Below are 23,262 nucleotides of genomic sequence, written 5' to 3' on the forward strand. Positions count from 1 at the left end.
TAAAGGACAAGTCCACCTCAACAAAAAGTTGATTTGAATAAAAAGAGAAAAATCCAGCAAGCATAACACTGAAAAGTTCATCAAAATATCGGATGTAAAATAAGAAAGTTATGATTTTTTAAAGTTTCACTTAATTTCACAATATAGTTATATGCACATCCTGGTCTGTCTTTTATTATATGAAATATTCTCATTTTCTCCTCATTGTCAAGTGAAATAACGATTAATTCCACCCTGAACATGTGGTACTAGCATTGTGTAATGGTTCAGTCATGTTGGTACTTGTTGTCAAATCTGTAAAAAATGAAATATTGTATAATTCAAACAATAAAAAACAAAAGAAATGATGAGTGAGGGACATTATTGACTGTCTCATCAGCATGTCACTATTTTGTGAAAATATACGCGAAACTTTAATATGTCATAACTTTCTTACTTTACATCCGATTTCGATAAAATTTTCAGCGTTGTGGGAGTTTGATATTTCTCTATCTATTCAAATCAATATTTTTTCTGGGGTGGACTTGACCTTTTATAATTATAATGACAGTGCCCCTACTGTCCCCACCTCCTCTCACCCTCCTGTGAACCGACCCCCTTTCAAAGTAAATTGTTGTTTGTAGGCCTATATTGCGGTGATTTTTCGTTGAAAATTCAGTTGTTTGGTTTTCTTTTTATTTTCGTTTCCTTTCCCGGAGCTCTGTTTCCAGTAATAACCTGGGTAATATTTCGTTTCTTTGACAAGTCATGTTTGAAGAACAGATAACAAAATAAACAAAAATAGCACACATTAACCCTTATGTGTAAAGAATGCGATTTCTTCCTTATGTGTATTTTTTATACATATACTATTATAATAATATTAGGCATTATATATAGCGCCATCTATCTAGAAATATTCTATTCCGAGGCGCGTTGTTATTATTATTATTACCCCGGCTTTAGCTCGAGCTGCCTTTCAGCGCCCATGCATTCAAGGAATTAATCCTGTCGGGTACCCATTCACCTCACCTGGGTCGAGTGCAGCACAATGTGGATAAATTTCTTGCTGAAGGAAATTACGCCATGCATGGCTGGGATTCGAACCCACGACCCTCTGTTTCAAAGTATGCATGCATTTGTACTGCGATATGTCTTGTAGAACCATCATCATGATCGTGAAGAGGGAATTGTTAGTGAATTCTATAGAGCATTTCACTCTTTTATGAATTGCCTTGGCGGGAATAAAACCAAATCACTTATCAGAGGTTTTGCCACCACCTCTGTCTATTACCCCTTTCGTTACTTGGATACCATTTCGTTTATACACTGTCATAAAAAGCTTGTATGAATTTTATTGCTATGAACATACACAGCAAAAACTGTGGTGTTAACCGGTGTACATAGAGGACCACACCAGTTATTTTACACCGGTGTTAAATTGGTGGTGTTATAGTTTTACACCTATAGGTGTTATTACAATACCTATGGTTGTTACATTTACACTCTTTGGTGTTATGTTCAATCTCTATAGGTGTTAATTTAACACCTCAGGGTGTGGTCCTCTATTAACACCAACTGGTGTCAGTTTTAACACCACAGTTTTTGCAGTGTATGGGGTTTCCAACATGCCAACACCGATTCCTCATAGACTGTGTGCAAGAAATAACTAGTCTTAAAATAAACATCTTAAGAATAAGCATATTTTCAAAAAAAGTTTTATACATAATTATATAGGGGAGAGAGAGAGGGGGGGGGGGCTAAAATGTTTTGAGAAGAAAGGTATGTTATATATTGGTATGACTACATCGAGTAGTTGATTTAACAAGTGGGTCTATATTACAAGACTACACTCCTCAGAATGTTGCATTGTGGGTAAGGAACCTGGCCAGATTTGATTAAAGGACAAGTCCACCCCAACAAAAACTTGATTTGAATAAAAAGAGAAAAATTCAACAAGCATAACACTGAAAATTTCATCAAAATCGGATGTAAAATAAGAAAGTTATGGCATTCTAAAGTTTCGCTTATTTCCAACAAAATAGTTACATGAACATGCCAGTAACATCCAAATGAGAGAGTTGATGACATCACCCACTCACTATTTCTTTTGTATTTTATTATATGAAATATGAAATATTGTTATTTTCTCGTCATTGTCTTGTGAAATGAAGTTTCATTCTTCCCTAAACACGTGGAATTGCATTATTTTAACATTTTGTGCTTCAGGCATGTCAGGCAAGGAGGTCCTAATTGTCAAATTAGTAAAAATTGAAATATTGTATAATTCAAACAATAAAAAACAAAAGAAATAGTGAGTGAGTGACATCATCGACTCTCTCATTGGATGTAACTGGCTCGTTCATATATTAATATTTTGTTGAAAATAAGCGAAACTTTGAAATGTCATAACTTTCTTATTTTACATCCGATTTGATGAAATTTTCAGCATTGTGCTTGTCTGATTTTTCTCTATTGATTCAAATCAACATTATTTTTTCTGAGGTGGACTTACCTTTAAGTATGGACTTGAGGTGGTTCTAAAATAGGCTGCATGGTTCATTCTCGCTTTAAAATGTAAAAGCTTGTCTTAATCTCCGATCATAATTCACTATAATCGGCTACAACTTTTATCAAATACGTGTCAAAGTTGGCAGAACACCCATTTAATCCACCGTGAGCAAATATAAACCTTATCCCACCTCCAATACTATACTGTAAATTAAAATGATATTCATGATCATAGGTCATTGAATATCTATTATTAGTGTTAGCAACATGTAAACATCGTAAAACTATAACCAGGGCTCAAAGTGAATTTCGTTTAAATTTGTATATGGAGTGCGATTTTCATCTGCGTGAACTATTGATTGGGAGATTTATAGATTTATCGATTGCATGAGAAAAATAGCGCGTTTAGACTCGTTAATTAATTTCAATAATATAGATTTATCATTTTAATCTATATATCAGATTATATTAGATATATAGATTAGATTTTAATGATACTTGTAATTTATGTAAAGCTTAACAAAGTTCTACTTAGTTAAAAAGAAATGTCATCATACACATTAATTCATGGAAGATCCAGTATAGAATCTATGATATATTGGCATAGTTCATAATCAATATGGATTTTGCCAATATATCATAGATTCTACACTTATATTATATGTTATATCAAAGTGTTTGTATATTGTGGAAATGTGCTATTTTAAACTGTTTATTAAGATGTATATTTAAAAAAAACTGTCCAGTTCCTGACAAATTGCAATATTTCTACATTTTGGGTATATGCTACTTCTCAATCGAAATAGGTTGAAAAGTCCAGGAAACAAATTTCATATCTGCTTTCTGATATTAGTAATCAGTATAATTTTACATGTTCGACACGTTCGGAATTTCTCTATTTTAGACAATTTAAAGAAATACTTGGAGGGGGACGTTAAATCAATAATATAACTTTTAATATATGAGATATTCTGATAACGTTTTAACGATATTTTTAATCAGTGGCGTCTTAAGCCGAAAATTCTGAGGGGGCGAGAGGCATATCGGACAAATTTTATAAAAAGTTTGGAATGAGCGAAGCGAGCGAGCAAGCAAACAAAAAATCACATTTCTATTATACAAAAATCAAATTTTGTGATATATTTTGACACAGTCTTCAGAAAATGATATCATATATCATTCTTCTCTCTTTCCCTTTTCTCTCTTTTTTCTTGGTCGTGATGAAATTTGGCCCCCACCTGTATGTCACTGATTTTGGTTGAAACATATATATAATATATTTAGTAATGTTCACTTGAATAATTTGAACATTATTACGCAGTCATACGATAATCATGGGTCGCATTATGCAGGGCGTATAACTGTGATCCTCAGATCAAAGTTCGGACGATTAAAGTTTCATATAATGTTTTATTAGTAGTGTAGTAAACAAATTTTCTTGGCATGCCGGTTCATGTTTATGTTTGCGTACGATAATGTATACTCGTCATAGAATATACGTACTATTTTCTTGGCATAGCTAATGTTTGTCTACTAATACGATAATATTTACTCATAAAAAGAATACCACTTGCAAAAATATAGCAAGATCGATAAAGGTGAGAAAATGGAGGATGAAGATCTGGGGTTCGTTGCAGAAAGAGTTGCGTTTAAACGCAAGTCAAAAAAATCAATCGCAAGTTCCAAATGCGCGCTGTTGATTGGTCGAAAATCAAGTTGCGCATGATTTTTAGAGTTGCGATTGATTGCAACTCTTTCTGCAACGCGGGCCCGTTGCAGAAAGAGTTGCGTTTAAACGCAAGTCAAAAAATCAATCGCAAGTTCCAAATGCGCGCTGTTGATTGGTTGAAAATCAAGTTGCGCATGATTTTTAGAGTTGCGATTGATTGCAACTCTTTCTGCAACGGGCCCAGGGGCTGATCCATTATTCATCAAAAGCCCGCCCTGGCCCCCCATCCTCGCCCCCTTACAAACGAATCGACAAGCAGGGAAATAAATTTATTTTTAAAAGTAGTTATGCTTCTCCACATTCTGGGAGTATTTTTCCATTACAAAATTTGTTGCAAGCGATATAGAAAAAAAATCGTCAAGGGGAAAAATTAAGGCCTTCGTTTTTTATGTGAAAACTAATATTTAGGCTACAGTCTATCAACGAAATGGATTCTAGATCGACCATTGTTATGTAATTGGAAATTGCTGTGACGGCATTGCGGGGAATTACATCGGATATCACCATTAATTGATTCAAGAGTGAGGACGTTATGTGGGCGATGGCAGGAACCCGGTACTTCGAACGTACCTGGATGGGAGGATCCGGATCTCATCATGGGTGGATGGCCGGACATGACCCAATCAACGAAATAGACCGACTTAAAACCCATCAAAGCTATTGTGTTATTGTCAATGTCAAGGTCGGTTAATTTTGGAGTCGGTTTCGTATGTGGATGACCGGACACGCCCCAAATCAACGAAATAAACCGACTTAAAACCGATCAAAGCAAATTATGTTATTATCATTGGTCGGTTTGGAGTCGGTTTCGTTTGTGGATGACCGGACACGACCCAATCAACGAAATAGACCGACTTAAAACCAATCAAAGATATTATGTTATGGTCAATGGCATATCACGGGTCGGTTTGGAGTCGGTTTCGTTTGTGGATGACCGGACACGACCCAATTAGTGAAAGGAACCGACTTGAAACCGATCAAAGCTACTATTTTGAATGGCCCATCAGTCGGTTTGGAGTCGGTTTCGTTCGTTCATGTGAGTTTCAGCCTTTGCAGATTGTGTAGGCCCATTGGGCATTGAACAAGAAAGTAAAATAACGATGCCCGACATTATTTCAAACGTCAAAACCCCTTAAAAGAAAAAGCTTTTTTTTTGTAAGCATATGATTTGGGGCAGCAAAATTATGAAATTGACTAACAGTATAAAAACTGCAGTTTTAACTTTTAACGTCTGTCTCTATATTTCGAAAATATCCTAACCGCAGAAAAAAAATCGCCAATTTCGTCACCTCCTTTTGTTCGCAACCCTTGCCTTTTCCTTTAGAACCCACTTCCAATTGATGGCGCCCGGGGCAATCACCCTTTGCCCCCCCCCCCCGTAGATACGCCTTAATGTCCCGGCATCATGCATCTCTCACTTAAGTTCACCAGACTTTCTAATAATTCCTGCTAATGGTGATTCAACCCTGCTCGTAATTCCAAGCACATAATGGCCCGAATTCACAGAGATGGTTTTGAAAACCTACGGTTGAATCCATGGCTTATGCAGATTTCCTGTATAAATTGCCCTTAATTTAGCGCGTATCGGGCACGTGTATAAAAGATGTCCAATGCTAATGCGCGCTTTTGTCACAGTGCGCCAAACTGATGCCTGTTACCATGGTTAGATACGCTATTTTATTCATGGGTCCACTGTTTGAAGAGTAGCCTTATGAATAAAAACAGTGGACTCATGAATAAAATAGCGTGGATAACCATGACAACAGGCGTCAATTTTGCGCACTGTCACAAAAGCGCGCATCAGCATTGGACATTTTTTTATACACGCGCCCGATACGCACTACATTAAGCGTAATTTATACAGGATATCTATATAAACCATGGATTCAACCGTGGGTTTTCAAAACCATCTTTGTGAATTCGGGCCAATGTGTCATGTGTGTAGAACAGAGGTCGAGGGTTAGATGAGGCACGTACTCCGAGGGGATAAGATTACTGGAAGAATCAAGCGCGACCATGCTCTCATCATCGCCATCTCACACACACACAAAAAAATAAAATCTCGCCGACTCTTAAAGGGCACCCTGCAAAAATTCCTATCCCTTGGGAGAGTACCAATTGTGTTTTATATACAAGAGCAGAGGCGGATCCAGCTTTCGCCAATGGAGGGGGGGGGGGGCGCAAAATTTTGTTCACACATATTATGTTCCACATCGGCCGCTCAAAGTTGATTTTTGTTTGTTTCTTTGAAGGGGTAGTCCTAGTCTACAACTGTAGACCCACATCTGCAGTGTCACAGCTGATTCAAAGAGTCTGCATAGCAGACTAGGTCTACTGGCATGACTGGAGCTGCAGATGTGAAATGGCTCGCTTCGCTCGTCCTTTCAGGATGGTTTGCTTCGCAAACCAGCAGCCCACTTCACGAGCCATTCAGAGTCTGCATAGCAGACTAGGGTAGTCCTAACATTCACTTCTTAGATTTATTCTTTTCAAACAACATAAATACGTTATAATCTCATAAGCCCTATTTAAATATATATATATATATATTCTTAATAATGCGAATACGTGTATTCGGATGGATTCGAAGCTGATTCGGTTCCGGTGTATCCCGGGGAGCGTTTCATCAACATTTTTGTCCGACAAGTTGTCAGATCTGACATCTTTCTCTGACTCTGATTGGCTGTGAGGCACTGTTACTATGGTAACTGTCGGATAAAATGGGACTTGTCGGATAAAACGTCCGACAAGTCCTTTCATGAAACGCTCCCCTTGTCTTAACTTAAAGGTGTAGATTTTGGGGCCGCCGTAGCACACCCTAATTTGCATGTAAGTTTATAATGGACCTATAAGTCATTGGTAACCTATCCCAATAAATAATTCGATAATGTTACTGAAATCAATAATGACAAAGTAAACAACCTAAACCACTCAATGTCTCTGGTGGTTCGAAATGAGATACTGATGTTATAAACAAGATGTTTCTGTGAAAAGGATCGAAAGCTGTCCGTTTCCTGGCCGCTTTTCTTACAAACATTGAGCGGGGAGCCCGGGAATTTTAAGGGAAGGCGCAGCGAGAAAGGCTTATTCTGTTAGGGCATATACATGGCATTTTCTTCGTTGGTTTGTCAAACAGCCATTGTGCTGATACATGTTTCTTTTTTTTAATCTTGAATAAATAAATAAAGAAAGCTGCAGAAATCAATAAATAAAATGAAATGTTAACTAAATGCATTTTAGATAGAAATAATAATGCTAACAATGATAATGATAACATTGATAAAAATGATAATAATGATATGATAGTAATAATAATAACAGTAATAATGATAATAATTATAGTAATAATAATAACAATGTCTTGTACAGGATGAAGTTTTTAGTAATTACTCAATTTGTTATGATGACTTTAGAAAAAAAAGTGCACACCTGGTTACCAATAATGCATATAGCATTTCCATTTATTTTAAAGCAGGATAAAAGAGCATTTAGATTAAATGCCTTGCTCACAGGCATATCTGCCGCGGCCGGAGATCGAACCCGGATTTTTCATGTATAGCCAGGCGCCTTAGACCACTCGGCCACGGCACCTCCAACTTTAAAATCGATGATGTAGATGTGAATTTACCGATTGAGGGCGTATTTCTATTATGTCTGGTCATGAGAAGCGTGTCGCTAGCCCATAGTTGTTGTTTAATTTCTTCAATTTGTTGATGACGTGAGTATTATTTGTTTATCTTAAATTTTATGAGTTATGTTATCAAATAAGCCGAGTGGCATGCTGAAATATGGTTCTTAAGTAATGAAATTAATGTGTGAAAATTAAATAGGTCGAGTGAATTTGTTCAAACGAAAACGCCGTATACGTGTACACCATCTATGCATTACGTAATAGAAAGCGTACAGTCTTACGTGTGTATGGAAGGCAAGCAACTTGAATTTGGCGCCTTCGGGTACGTGATGAATGCATTGTTATTTGCTATGTTAACACAAGAAACAAGTAAACATACACGCATTTTAAGGACTTTTTAAATATTTGCAGTTAAGAAAGTTGTTTGACAAAAAGGTGAATTAATATTTACACAATTAGTACATTACATGACATCCAGTAGAGTAATTAAACTTAAAACCGAAATCCACTCATTCAATGAACAAGGTTATGATATAACCTTGTTCTCAGTTATATCTCCATGTGTGGCAAAATAAGGGTGGCAATGTTTGGCTTATTTTCTCTTTTTCTTTCGGGCAAATGCTTGATTTTTTTACACTGACAGTTTCCAATACCCCTATTATTCATACAACTTGGCTCTTATTTGAATCTGATTCTTAAAATCATTTTTTCTTAATTAAAAATACAGATCAAAAAAAGAAAATTTTCTTGCCATATTACTTTCCACCAATAGAGGGCGTACACAAAAATATGCCCAAAATTCAACTTTTTGAGCGCTCTGGTGAATAAAAAAATTATTCCCAAGTTACTAATGAAAAATAAATTGCAACTGTATGGAAATTAGTAATTTTGGTCACAAAAGTGATATTTTAATGATTTTTTAAAGTGTGTGCTCTGTACAACATTGGCATACCATAGTCCTACCTGTAGATTCCCCACAGGCAGGGTGGTAGCAGTGAACAAGTGCCGAAATCAATACTAAGCATCACCTCTCACCTCCGCGTAACGACCATCAGCGCACCCTAACCCTGCCCGTTTGACCCCTGTTAGGTGGAGTTGGGCCGTATCTTGTGTGTGTATTTGAGTTTTTGTCAGACGTGTATCAATCAGGTATGATTATTTACGTCTGGGACCGAACTTTAACGTCACCATCCGAAAGACGTGATCTGGGCTCGAACCTCGAACTTCTGCATCAATTTGTAACTTCCCCTCAGCTTGGATTACAGGCGCACGCCACAACGCCCAGTTGGAAGAAAGTACGTTGTAAGTAAGTAATTGATATGACCTTGAGGCATGTCAAGGTCACTCTTAGATTTGCAAGTTGAAGTGCAAGTCAGCATTTACCTGTTTTCGCTTTGGAAATCTGACACAATAGACATATTATTTCTATATGAAATGTTTAACGCTTAACTGTCAGTATTATATTTACTTATTATTGTTTACTCTTTTAATTGCAGATTGAATCGCCACACTGACTGCATGTATACCAACATATAGACCTAGGACTAGTGGTGGTCTGATTCTTGGGGACTGTTTGTTTGACGTATCACACGCCACAAACAATAATGGTAATACTACTACTACTACTACTACTACTACTACTACTACTACTACTACTACTACTACTACTACTACTACTACTACTACTACTACTACTACTACTACTACTACTACTACTACTACTACTACTACTACTACTACTACTATTACTACTACTACTACTACTACTAATACTACTACTACTACTACTACTACTACTACTACTACTACTACTACTACTACTACTACTACTACTACTTCTACTACTACTACTACTACTACTACTACTACTACTACTACTACTACTTCTACTACTACTACTACTACTACTACTACTACTACTACTACTACTACTACTACTACTACTACTTCTTCTACTACTACTACTACTACTACTACTACTACTACTACTACTACTACTACTACTACTACTACTTCTACTACTACTACTACTACTAATAATAATAATAATAATAATGATGATAGTGATGATAATAACAGCAACAACAACAAAAACAATGATAATTATGATAACAATGATAATGATGTGACAAAAGTGTATTAATAATTCAAGTAGCCTACTGTGAACTCTATAAATAAACACTTTAGATATTAATTTTGACACTCTTTATCATCTGTAAACATAGAAATCAGGACCCTCGAACACGTTGAAATTGATTGGAAAATCAATGGTCACAGCCACTCAAGAACGGGGGGGGGGGTGCCCCCCCCCCCAGAAATGTGAAAACATACATTTTTTTACTGACAATTTTCACAAAATCAACGAAACGTTTGAACGAAATCCTTTTATTGGGCTATTCCATGTGAGAAAAACAAGCCATTTTCACAACATTTTTCGACCTGCTGTCCAAACAAAGAACTTAAATTTGTTTTGTGTTAATAATAATGTACTACTTATAGATAGTCATGAAAAAAAAAATTATTTCGCTCATGGGTGAATTACAGGTGAAAATATTGCGTGTCTTAGGGGACATTTCTGAGTTCCGTACGACACAACATTTTCACCATTAATTCACCCGGTAACACTTCGTTATTCCGAAGGTTCGTAATTCCATAACACGTAAATTGCGTATACCTCAATGTTCGTTAATCCGAAAACGTAAAAGGGTTCGTTAATGCCAACATTTGTGGCGTTATTCCGAAGGTTCGATAATCCGAAAACGAAATAACGTTCGTTGTTCCAAAGGTTCGTTAGTCCGAAAACGAAATAAGGTTCGTTAATCATTTCGTTTTCGGACTAACGAACCTTCGGAATTACGAACCTCACTTCGTTTTCGACTACTGAACCTATTGAACCACTTACCGCAAAATTGGGACTGCGGGCATCCTCCCCCCCCCCCTCTCTCTCCCCCTGTGGATCCAACACTATCCCTTTTTTCTTGCTTTCTCAACATATTTACCATTTCCTCGGAAATTTTAGAAGGAATTGAAATATCACCAGAAGATGGCGTACTTCTGTTTTGTTTCGAGTTGTGCTTTGCGTAAGCACTATTTCAGAAAAACTACAATGTAGTTCAAGGCATCGCCTGTATTTCTACCTGTCCACATATACCCATCTTCCATTTGAGAAATCATTGGGAATGGACATGGGCCTGGAAGCGGGGATGGGGGTGTTCGAATTTCTCGGGACCAAAATGACCTTTATTTTGTAGTGACACTTTTTTATAGGGCTTTTCAAATTTACGTCAGAACCCCCAGAAAAAAACGTCCTCAGGGCCCCGGGATTCGGCCCCCTGATATTGAACTTAAGAATTGAAGGTTATTTGTTAAACAAAACTGGGGCAAGGGGGGAGGCAAATACATGAATCGGTGTACACTCACACCACCCCATACAACTGATTGTGAAAGTATGATGATTTGATCCATAATATACAAACAAAACAAGGGCATCGGCTGTAATTGAATGTAATTCTGAATTGATTAAGTAATGACTATCTATTATTACGAATCAGTGAATCAAATATTCACCAATAGGGGGCACCAAAAAAGGGGCCCACAATCTTACATTTAAAAAGTAAGATGCAAACATGTAAAAGTGTTACAAGTAAGATGTAAAAAATATTGTTACATACACGATCTGATTTATATTGGGTCGCATTATATACAGGGCGTAGTTTTGCCTTTTAGATCAAAGTTCGGATGATCAAGGTTTATATTTTTTATCATTAGTGTAGTACAATAAAGCTCTGTAGTAAACACTTTTCTTGGCGTGGTCATGTTTATTTGCGTACGATAATGTTATCTTGGCATACAGTAGTTCATGTTTGTTTATATACGATTGAGGAATACTACTTGCAAAAATATAGAGTAAGATCTTTAAGGTGAGATAATGAGGGGGGGGGGTTGGTTGGTGAAAGTGGGGCGGCAGGGGAGAGACTGGGGCGGGGGTGGGGGTGGGGGGGTTCAGTCCCGGTTCAGTAAAAAAAGAGAGAGAGAAAACGAATTGGCCTCCTGGCGTCAAGAGGAGATGAACCTTTTCAACATGTACAACAACACAAAAATGATATGGGAATAAAATATAGTGTTTTTTCTTTCTCGTCAGACTTTTTTCACCAAGGAAAGATTGGGCCCCCTGTTGGGCCCTCTATTGGTAAACCGTCTATCCACTGATTCGTTATACAGTGCGTCCCAGAAAAAACGAAACCGAGATTTAGGGACGATTTATCATAACTTAATCATTAATAAGATAGACAAATGACAAATGAAATAACGAAGTTCTGGTAATTTAAAAAAAGGCTTGAATTTCAATAATTTCATAAAATGAAGAGGTTTTACAGGCTAGCGTTCTAACTCACTCGACACTCCGTTTTGTTGACGATAAACCATGCATTAAGTCTTTTGTTAACCGTGCGATAGCTTCTGTGGAAAATAGGTGAAAACACGTTTATTTGATTAAATTATGGAAATACAAGCATTGTTTTGAGGGAGCATAACTTTCTTACTTCTTGACCATTTTCTGTGATTAAGGTATCAAATAAAAGAGCATATATTGAACTTTTTAGGCATGTGGTTTTCTTTTTGAAATTCAGATACCCCCCGCCAAATGAGTTTTTGGTATCCTTTCTCCAAATTGTTTTTGCTCACTCATGCGTGGATGAGGAATAATGTAAGTAATATCAGATGAAAGAGGAGATTCTAAGCTTTACATTGATAGGTCATTTGTCTATTTTATTAATGATTAAGTAATGATAAATCATCGCTAAATCTCGGTTTCGTTTTTTCTGGGACGCACTGTATAGATAACAATTACTGAATTATTTAGGAATCAATTACAGTTGATAAGCCCATATCAGAATCTATCTCCAAAAATATAATAATGGGTACTCTCGACAGTATATGTTAGAAAAAAATGATAAATAGGCGTTCCATAGCCAAGGGCATCTGACACAATTTTATTTTTCTATACCACTGCCCAACCCAGTTATCCAATCCTGGATCCATTGATAAAGATAAATAATTAGAAAAAGCCTCTGATATTTTCTTCAACCCCCCCAAAAAAAATGAATAAAAATGAAGAAAGGGGAGTAGATCATATCCATCCATCCATGAATGAAATGAAATGAAATGAAAGAAACCTTTTATATTTCAACAGGTGGTTCGACCACAATATATTTTATGTTCACCAATTATTACGTAATCATGCCTGGAAACCTTCCGAAGACATTTTTGAAACAGTAGCATGTAAATCTCTTTTAGTTGAATTTGAATATTCCAAGCTAAAAAGAGCTGTCCCAGCTGAATGGACTGACAAATGTGACACCTTATCCCCAAAGCTTCCAGAAGATCTTTTTGAAATTAGGGGAGATATTGTAAATTTAAAGAATATGAAATCAAAAGATTTTTATGTTTTACTCGTAACCCCCCAAAAGTCCGATCCACATATTATACAACACTGGCAGTCCAAATTAGGATTACCAGTAAACTTTGAATGGCAAAATGTTTTTAATTTCAAACTTAAGTATTGAAAGTATAACAAGATTCTACAATACAACTTGAAAATGATTCATAATTTATTACCCTTTAAATTCAATTTATGTCGCTGGAAATTAGCTAATGACACATCTTGTATGTTCTGTGAAGCAGACGAAACTTTTGTTCATATTATGTTAGAATGTAACCCTGTTGCTGATTTTTGGAAAAAGATAAAGAATTCTCTGCAATTTATGTTTAAAATCACATTTCCTGTTGACGAAATGACGTTGTTCATTGGATACAAAATTCACGATCTCAAGTTTACTTTAGTTAATTTGTTTATGATATTTGCACAGTATGCAATATACAAATCATATGTCTTGTATAAAATGCAAGGATAAGCTTTTAATACATATTCAATTTGGTATGAGTTCATGAAAGAGATACTTTTTTATGTAAAATGGAGATTTAAATCCAATGTTCATTTAATTGAAATGTTCGAAGAGTTTTAACCTTACAAATTTCATTTCTATTACAAGTTAGCTTATTTTAAACAGTTGATGTCTATTACATGTACATGTTTATATGCAACTTGTTATGTAACTCTATACGCTCTGTGTTACGAAAGAAATTGTTAAAATGAGAAAGGAATATGAAGAATAAAGTACCTCTGAAAGAGGAAAAGAAAAAAAAATATCCATCCATCCATCATTCTATTGTTCGAAATAGACATGAAATGAAATACTCCGATGTGCAGCGCTGGATCGACGACGCTCTAGCCCTTTTCTGTATATACAAAAATATATACAGGTATATGATATTGCAAATTCAGGAGAATCATTAAAGGATGGGTATTTGGGTATTTTCCAACATTAATAATGTGACCTGGATTCTTTGCATTCGAAATACATTTCTTTTAATATGAAAGTCAAAAATTCAAGAATTAAGCTCGAGCTGAAAAAAATATGAAATTCCGAACTGAAAAAGAGTCAGTTTATGCACTATTTCAAGCATTGTGTAGGGAAATTGTGAAGTGGATATGGATCGCAATAAATAAATGATGCGAGCGCGAGGCGCTAGTTTATATATTAGTGTCATTTTGATTTAGGAATGGGATATTTTAAAGACATAATGTCATCATGAAAATGATGGCTATCTTCTTATTCCTCTTCCTAAGCTTGAGATGAAACTTGTCGATATTCTAATCTGAAAAAAGGGACAATTTGATCATTAAGAATTCGTGGATGTATCATCTTATTCGCTAATCTAAGCCTAATTATAAGCACTTTTATTACCATAGATATATGCATGGGTTAGTATATTCTTAACGATCGGTGCCAGCGCAAATCTCGAGACGACATTTTTTATCAACTGTCATGGAAAGGGTTTTTCAAGTAGTTTGTTAGAATAATAATAGAGATATACATAACTCGCTGGGATCCGCCAATGGAAAAAAGGGTTTGCCATGCCTTCATGAAAAGATTCCTGCGTAAAAGTGTAGCCTACCTTTACAAACATTGCAATGATAGATGGAAATATTTCCCGCGCGGAATAATAATGATAATAATACATATCATTTATAAGGCGCTTACTATACTGGTGTTTCTAAGCGCACTGTTCTGTTCATAGTTTGTACTGCAACATTACATAATAATTTTATTTTTGCACCTACGGAATTATGGGTGGGGGCAAAACGATATACTTGTCACCCCAATATTTTCATTGGTGGGGCGATCGCCCCCATGCCCCCCCCCCAGGATCGACGCCTCTGTTCCAAACAATTCCTCCCGATCATCCAAGCGTAAACCATAAACCACACTGGAAATGCTGAAGGTGCAAATGCACCCCCCCACCGCCTACGCCCTTGAATATATGGCTTCAAACCCTGCTTTTATGAATAAAAAAATATGGTCTGTGAAATCAAGCGATCAGTCGTAATATTCATGAGTACCTCCCTATTTCGAAATGGAAAGATCCATATATATTCCAAATATAGTCCTTAACCTGCAAATGGGCCTGCCAAACATACCAAAAATGCTTTGTGTCATATTTCCTGAATGCCATATTTTTTAAAGTAAAGGAATTGTTACAAAATATGAAGCTTCTTTTGATTGTTTTGTTGGCCGTTCATGGATTGGTTGTCTCGTCGACAAATGTAAGTGAATATATAGCTTTCAACTATAATTTTAATTTTACTAGATTCTTTTATTTACAATCGCCGTGGTGTAGCGGTTATGACTCTCGCCTTGTAATCAGAGGGTCGTGTGTTCGAATCCCACCATGGCCTAGCGTCCTATGGCAAGGCGTCAATCCACAATTTGCCACTCTCCACCCAGGTGTTAAATGGGTACCCGGTAGGATGCGAAAGCCTATGTGGTATGCCTAGCAATTGAGTCTTGGAGTGCTCCCAGGGAGTGGAGAAGGTGCATACATTGTATGCGGGCATGCAAGGATCCGATGACCGGGGTATATCTGTAAAGCGGATGTCGTCCCGATGTTAAGCGCTATATAAATGCGGATTATTATTATTATTACAATCACTGACAGTCTTCACTGTTATATAATTTTCTTTTAAAAATTCCGAAGTTCCTGCAGCAGAGTCTCGAGAAACCCTGTTATCTTACATGCATTGTGTAAAATCACAGAAAACTGGTACTTGGTCTATGCAAATTTCCAGTAATCAAACCTTTTTTGTCTTTGTTTTTAATAGACCTCTTCAGTAATTGCAGAAAACTTCCTCTAAAAGCAATTCACAGAATGATTCTGTTATTTTTTTTTCTATAAAATCTTGTTTTTCTGCAAATTTTCTCCTTTTTTTCTCATAGTGTATTATATCAACCCACGCTTTGCGTACGCATTATCTATTTAGTGATGCATTAATTTATTTTGAGGAATTAAATACAATTGCTTCCGTTGAAGACCTGGCCCCGTTGTACAAAGAATTACGATTGATCCGATCAATCGTAACTATGGAAAGCCAGCAAAGTCAACATCTGAAATGCATGTTTGTTAAAAAAAATTCTAGATATGAATCCATATTCATAAATTCATTGATTTCTTAAAATTCGGAGTGTTCTCCTTTGATTACAAAGGACATTTTGCAAATTTCCTGTAGAAAAAATTATGACACTCATGGATTTCCAGAGTTACAATTGATTGGATCAATAATAACTCTTTGTACAACGGGCCCAGGGCTTCGTCTTACAAAGAGTTACGATTGATCCGATCAATCACAACTATGGACGGCCAGCAACGTCAACATCTATTATATATTCATGCATTCATTGTTTTCTTTTAAAAATCGATGTGCTTCTTTCTGTTTACAAAAGACATTGTGTCCAAATTTCCTGCAGAAAAAAATAAGACACTGATGGATTTCCATATAGAGTTACGATTGACTGGATCAATCGTAACTCTTTGTAAGACAGGGCCCAGTTTGATATACTTACTTATGAATCGGTAGGATCCCATTGAGATATTATAACTGTGTTGTGAAATTTAGCGAAATTTCATAACTTTCTTATTTTACATCCGATTTTGATTAAATTTTTAGTGTTATGCTTGTTGGAATTTTCTATTTTTATTCAAATCAATTTTTTGTTGGGGTGGACCTGTTCTTCAAATAGGCCTAGTAGTAAGTTAAATCGTTTTTTTTATCTTTGCACTTTTTATTCGTCACAAAAAGAATCAAGATATACAAAACATGCTTTGCATTTCAGTTAATCAGAACATTGATAAAGTGTGTTACATAATGAAATCGGAAATAAATTGTTCTGTACTAAAAAAATAATTTAAGTTGTACCCGCCGACAAGACGACAAAAAACGCAACAAAAACAAAAATATGACATTTTCATGAATTACATGTACATGACCGAACGTAAGACATAACTACACTCATTACTACACGACATTAACAGAAGATAAAACAGGCTCACAAATTGCGATTAATTAAAAAAATACTAATCTTAAGTGGTTACAATATTGCAATGGAAAATATTTATTTATGTTTTGCCATTTTACAGTGTCGTTATTGGATTTGCTTTTCTTCTTTGCAATTACTTCCTCAGAGATAGAGTTTATAAGATAGGACATAATTCAATTGCTTTCAAACTCAGGAGAGTCTCTTGGTATTTACAACATAAAATGAATTATCTCCCAAACAAAATTTGAAAAATAATTGCTGAGTTGGCTTGACCTAATGGTTCAAATAATCCAAATAAAATAGATTCGCATGAAAGGAAATAATTAGGATTTAAATCAGTGCATTCCTAATCAAAATTTTGTAGTGTGTGCTTCGAAGTCTGGTGTCAATAGTGATTTTTAATGGAAGAGTGAACATTTTGAAAGTCTGTTGCCTATTAAATCGATCAAAACACTAAACACATTGGACGTTTCAAGGACATTGATATTTAAACATGAAGGCATAGGCCATTGGTCTCGCCCACTTGCGAAAATAACCAGAAATATCGCGATTTAGAACGGTACGCAACAGAATTTTATCAAAAGTTCATTGTTAAATAATTGGGATCCAATAATATTTGTCATAAGTGAGTCTTGCACGTAAACTTTAACGTTGACCACAAAATGACCTTTGACCTTACCATGTGACCTCCGACTGCAGCATAACATGCAGGTCTCCTGAGTACTTCTACCACCCAAAGTTTGGATTAAAAGCGACTTAAAGTTGCAGATTTATCTATTCATGTTTTGTAAATAATAAAAAGGGTGAGTAATTGGTGATCTTCCTTCCATTAATAATGCGAGCGCAAAGCGCGAGCAGAAAATTTTTATATACGTTTTAAACTTATCGAAAAGATACCATGCAGTTAAGGATTGCTTGCACTTAGCCATGAAGACGTTACATTATGTCAACAATCAATGCGAGCTGAATTTTTTTTACATTTCTACATAAAGAATGGAAAAAATTTAATCAATTTTTGTAATCGTGAACAGGATAGCTATATAACCAAACGATTGATGTGAGCGCGAAGCGCGAGCGGAAAAATATTTATACTTAAGACCGATATTTAGACCTAAAAAACTGGACACTCTATTCATGTTTCTGTAAATCATTAAAAGAATGAGTAAAAGTGGATCTTCCTACATTAGTAATGCGAGAACAAAGCGCGAGCAGAAAATTTTTGATATTGTGATCTGAAACTGGATAATGATTTAAATAGGGAACAAGTTGAGTATCTGAATAAACATGCGCGCGAGTGTTTCATTAAAAATACAATCTAGGCATTCTAAATACATCTTCAATCATGAAAAACAAAGCGAGCGCGAAGCGCGAGCTTAAACTATTTGATATACCGATCTAAAAAAAGGTCGATTCAGCTTTATATTTCAAGCACTTTGTAAGTAAATTGTGAGATGGATATGGATCGCACTTAATAAAGAGTTGATATTTTTCATTATAATTACTTTGAGTTTTGACATAGGAAGTGGCATCCTTAGGACATGTCAGCATATGAAAATGATGACTGTCTTCCTATTCCTCTTACTGCTCAGCGCGAAATGAAATATTTTATTCATTAATGCCTAATGAGGGCGCGAAATCTGATGATATTATGGTCTGAAACTGGACATTTCAAGCACTTTTGTATTTATAAATAGGATGCACCAGTTAATACATTTTTAACTATTAATGCGAGCGCAAATTGCGAGCCTATTTTTTATACACTGTCATGAAAAGGGATTTGTTGTATAATCAATATTGAGACATACATAACTCGCCAATCAAAATGCCAGCGTGCAGTGCTAGCTGATACATTTTGACAGTCAGACCTGAAAAGGGATATTTTGAAAACTTTATGGAATACACGAAATTCTGTGAAAGTGATAAACGTAATTGAAAATCACTTAACCCTAAAAGGACTGGGCTATTTGAGATGTATTTAGGACGGGGGGGGGGGGGGGGGCATGTATCTCTTCATTGAAATAATGTACGTATATATATATATATATATATATATATATATGTTATTATATATACAGGTACATAATCATTATCATCATCAGCAGCATCATTTTATTGAAAACACCCTGGTTTATCCTTATTGTTAATGCAGGCCGATGACGATGATGTCGTGAACTTACTCCAGAAGTTACTCAATTGTGCTGATACACGAAAGGATGCCATCAAACCAGGTTTGTACTACATTTCATGACATTTTAAAGGACAAGTCCACCCCAACAAAAACTTGATTTAAATAAAAAGAAAAAAAAATTCAACAAGCATAACACTGAAAATTTCATCAAAATCGGATGTAAAATAAGAAAGTTATGGCATTTTAAATTTTCGCTTATTTTCAACAAAATAGTTTTATGAACGAGCCAGTTACATCCAAATGAGAGAGTTGATGACATCACTCACTATTTCTTTTGTATTTTATTATGTAAAATATGAAATATTTTTATTTTCTCGTCATTAGCATGTGGAATGAAGTTTGATTCCTCCCTGAACATGTGGAATTCCATTATTTTAACAGTTTGTGCTTCAAACAATGAGGTCCTAATCATCAAATTCGTAAAAATTGAAATATTGTATAATTCAAACAATAAAAAAGAAATTGTGAGTGAGTGACGTCATCGACTATCTAATTTGGATGTAACTGGCTCTTTCATATAACTATTTTGTTGAAAATAAGCGAAACTTTAAAATGTCATAACTCTCTTACATCCGATTTTGATGAAATTTTCAGCATTGTGCTTGTCTGATTTTTCTCTTTGATTTAAATCAACATTTGTCTGAGGTGGACTTGACCTTTAATACTGGAGTATTCACTTTTCAAAAGGGGTAGAATAATATAAACTGGTCTATTCATCAACACATAGTCGCTATGAGCATATATGAACATTTGTAAAGATCATACAATTAATCATTGAATGAATGAATCAATAAATTAACCAATTGATCCATCAACTGATCAATCAATCCATCAATCAATCCATCCATCAACCGATAAATCAATCGATCCATCAACCATCAATCAATTAACCAATCAATCAGTCAACCAATCAATCAACCAACCAATCAATCAATAATAATAATAATAGGCATTTATATAGCGCCGTATATCTAGAAATGTTCTATTCCGAGGCGCGTTGTTATTATTATTATTACCCCAATCAACCAATCAACAAACCAATGAATCGACCAATCCATCAACCAATCAATCCAGCGATCGATCCATCAACCAACCAATCAATCAATCAATCAACAAACCAATCAATCGACCAATCCATCATCAATCAATCAATCAACCAATCAATCAATCAACCAATCAATCAACCAATCAATTAATTAGTCAATCAATTAATCGATCGATCAATCAATTAATCAATCATTTATTCATACAACAAATCATTCCATCAATTGTATTAACAGAGCCATCAGATGGGCTTCTCAAATGTACTAACAACCATCAATCAACCAATCAATCAATCAACCAATCAATCAACCAATCAACCAACCAATCAATCGATCAGCCAATCAATCAACCAATCAATCAATCAACCAATCAATCAATCAACCAATCAATCAACCAATCGATCCATCAACCAATCAACCAATCCATCAACCAATCAATCAATCGATCAATCAATCAATCAATCAACCAATAAATCATTCGATCAATCAGCCAATCAATCAACCGATCAATCAACCAATCAATCAATCAACCAATCAATCAATCAACCAATCAATCAACCAATCAACCAACCAATCAATCGATCAGCCAATCAATCAACCAATCAATCAACCAATCAATCATCCAATCAATCAATCAATCATCCAATCAATGATCAATCCATCAACCAATCAATCAATCATTCATTCATTTAATCAATCAATCAATCAATCAATTAATTAATTAGTCAATCAATTAATCGATCGATCAATCAATTAATCAATCATTTATTCATACAACAAATCATTCAATCAATTGTATTAACAGAGCCATCAGATGGGCTTCTCAAATGTACTAAGTGTCAGAATATTGTTGGGAGCAACCGTGGCAACAAATACTGCGTATCTGAAATGCCAGACCAAGTTGAAACATGTGCCGAAGGTGTTACACAGTGTTACGTAAGTGAAAAAACCCCTGAAAAATCACGATTCATTACTGTCTAAAATATGGATAAAGCTTGTAGATTACTACTTATTGCAAGAGTTTTCACTTCAACTAATGGAAGAAAAATTTTGATTATTTTATTACAATAGAAATCGCTAGGTTTGTCATTGTTTTTATTGTCGTTGTCAATATTTATGAGAATTTATTGTAGCAGCAGCTTTAGCAGTATATAGTGGTAGTAGTCTTTGTAGTAGTAGAAATATTAGCAAAAGAAGTAGTAGCAGCAGTAGTTATAGTGGCGATGTTTGTAGATTTTTGTAGTAGTAGTAGAAGTAGTAGTAGAAGTAGTAGTAGTAGTAGTAGTAGAAGAAGTAGTAGTAGTAGGAGGAGGAGTAGGAGTAGTAGTATATAGATAGAAGAAGAAGAAGAGAAAACTGCTCCAGTTGTCCCACATTATTTACTCTCGTTTACTACTGTGTATTGCCCCCACGGCAGCAAACGGCACCCACCCCCCCCCTCCGGTGGGGGAGAGGCGGTGCTGCGTGTAGTATTCACCTCCATATGCAGCACCCCCAGGTATTTTGATAGATTGTTACCGTGTTTACACTTAATCGGATTTTGAATCGGCTCGCGGTTCTGAACCAAAAGCCGATTAAGTGTAAACACGGTATGTGTAAAAGTGGAAAATTTTAACCTAAAATTATCTTCATTTTGGAGTGCAACACCCCCCCCTTTTTTTAATTTTCGAATTTACACCAGCACCCCTACTTAAAAAAAAAATCGTTCCCAGCGCCCTGGCTGCCCCATCGTCAGACAAGTTACTGATGCATCATCATTTTCTAATCACTTCAGACTCGAGTGAGGAACTACGTGGACCTAGAAGCAACGCGTATTTATTCGATGGAGGTCATCCGTGGTTGCCAACCAGACGGAGTCGTGTGCGATGAGGCCATCGCCATAAAAGGCCGTTATGAGAGATACACACAGTGTTGTCATGGTAACGAGTGCAACGTGGGCGACGTCGTTCCATTTCCTGAAGAATAGGCCATCTTGTCAATCATTTTCGACTTTTGCTTGACACGACTCCGTAGATATGAATAAAGAGAATTCCTTATTGTAGAGGAGGAAAATGATCAACATTTATATGAGATGCTAGTCCTCTTGTATCAATTATCACGTTATCATGGTTACAGAAGTTAGTACTTGTAAATCTAAAATAGGCACCAAGTGACGATGGATACCATGCGTGACCCCCAAAATAAATAAATAAATAGAATAAAACGTATATAAAGGGGGGGGGGGGTTCAAGATAGGGCACGTTTCGTACGAAACATAATATAAGGCTGCCAAAAAAAGTAATGAAAAAGGGATATACATGTATATTTCACTAAGAAAAGTACGTGTTTATTGTCCAATTTGCGAGGGTATAAAAAGACTAAAATACTTTGTAAAAGATGTACTTTTTGCCCCAACACTACGTGTATAGGGTACGATTTGAGCGAGGTGTGAGGGGGTGGTACCGGGCCGGGGTGGTACTAAACCCAAATGAAAGTAATAAAGCCAACGCCCGTGACATAACAAGCCCTATTAAGATATCGTTGTACTTGTTTAGGGGGTCAATTCAGGGAATCGTCAAGTGTACCGTTTTGCTTCCAATACTTATTAATGGTAGGGTTTCACACGCCAATTTTCAGCGTATGGAAAATACGTGTTTAGGGTGCTTTTCGAGACACCATGGTCGCGCATGGTACCCACTCGTCAAAGGAAGTGCCCCCCCCCCGGGCCTTGGAAACTTCATATCTTGTCATGTCGACATATGTTTTAT

General features: G+C 35.9%; 1 protein-coding gene across 2 annotated transcripts; it reads left to right on the forward strand.

Moving 5' to 3' along the window:
• The first annotated feature begins 7,856 nt into the window (after window positions 1-7,856).
• On the forward strand, window positions 7,857-22,603 carry LOC121406187. Of its 2 annotated transcripts, none has more exons than XR_005968762.1 (4): window positions 7,857-7,937; window positions 19,434-19,512; window positions 21,321-21,451; window positions 22,290-22,600. XR_005968762.1 is itself a non-coding variant. In XM_041597210.1 (4 exons), the coding sequence occupies exons 1-4, from the start codon at window positions 15,457-15,459 to the stop codon at window positions 22,479-22,481; spliced, it is 462 nt and encodes a 153-aa protein (XP_041453144.1). In that variant the 5' UTR covers window positions 15,418-15,456; the 3' UTR covers window positions 22,482-22,603. The 2 variants fall into 2 exon arrangements, 1 of the variants encoding a protein (XP_041453144.1); XM_041597210.1 differs by lacking the exon at window positions 7,857-7,937 and adding an exon at window positions 15,418-15,516 and having other exon boundaries at window positions 22,290-22,603.
• The last annotated feature ends 659 nt before the right edge of the window (window positions 22,604-23,262 follow it).

Source organism: Lytechinus variegatus, chromosome 19 (genome assembly GCF_018143015.1).
Source record: "Lytechinus variegatus isolate NC3 chromosome 19, Lvar_3.0, whole genome shotgun sequence".
Taxonomy (NCBI): Eukaryota; Metazoa; Echinodermata; class Echinoidea; order Temnopleuroida; family Toxopneustidae; genus Lytechinus; species Lytechinus variegatus.

Bases quoted from the DNA above. Each gene is read 5' to 3' on its own strand.
- LOC121406187 (XM_041597210.1), top strand. From the start codon at position 15,457: ATGAAGCTTCTTTTGATTGTTTTGTTGGCCGTTCATGGATTGGTTGTC. The intron at 19,513-21,320 runs GTTTGTACTACA...TTGTATTAACAG, and splicing joins AAAGGATGCCATCAAACCAG to AGCCATCAGATGGGCTTCTC. The intron at 21,452-22,289 runs GTAAGTGAAAAA...TAATCACTTCAG, and splicing joins AAGGTGTTACACAGTGTTAC to ACTCGAGTGAGGAACTACGT.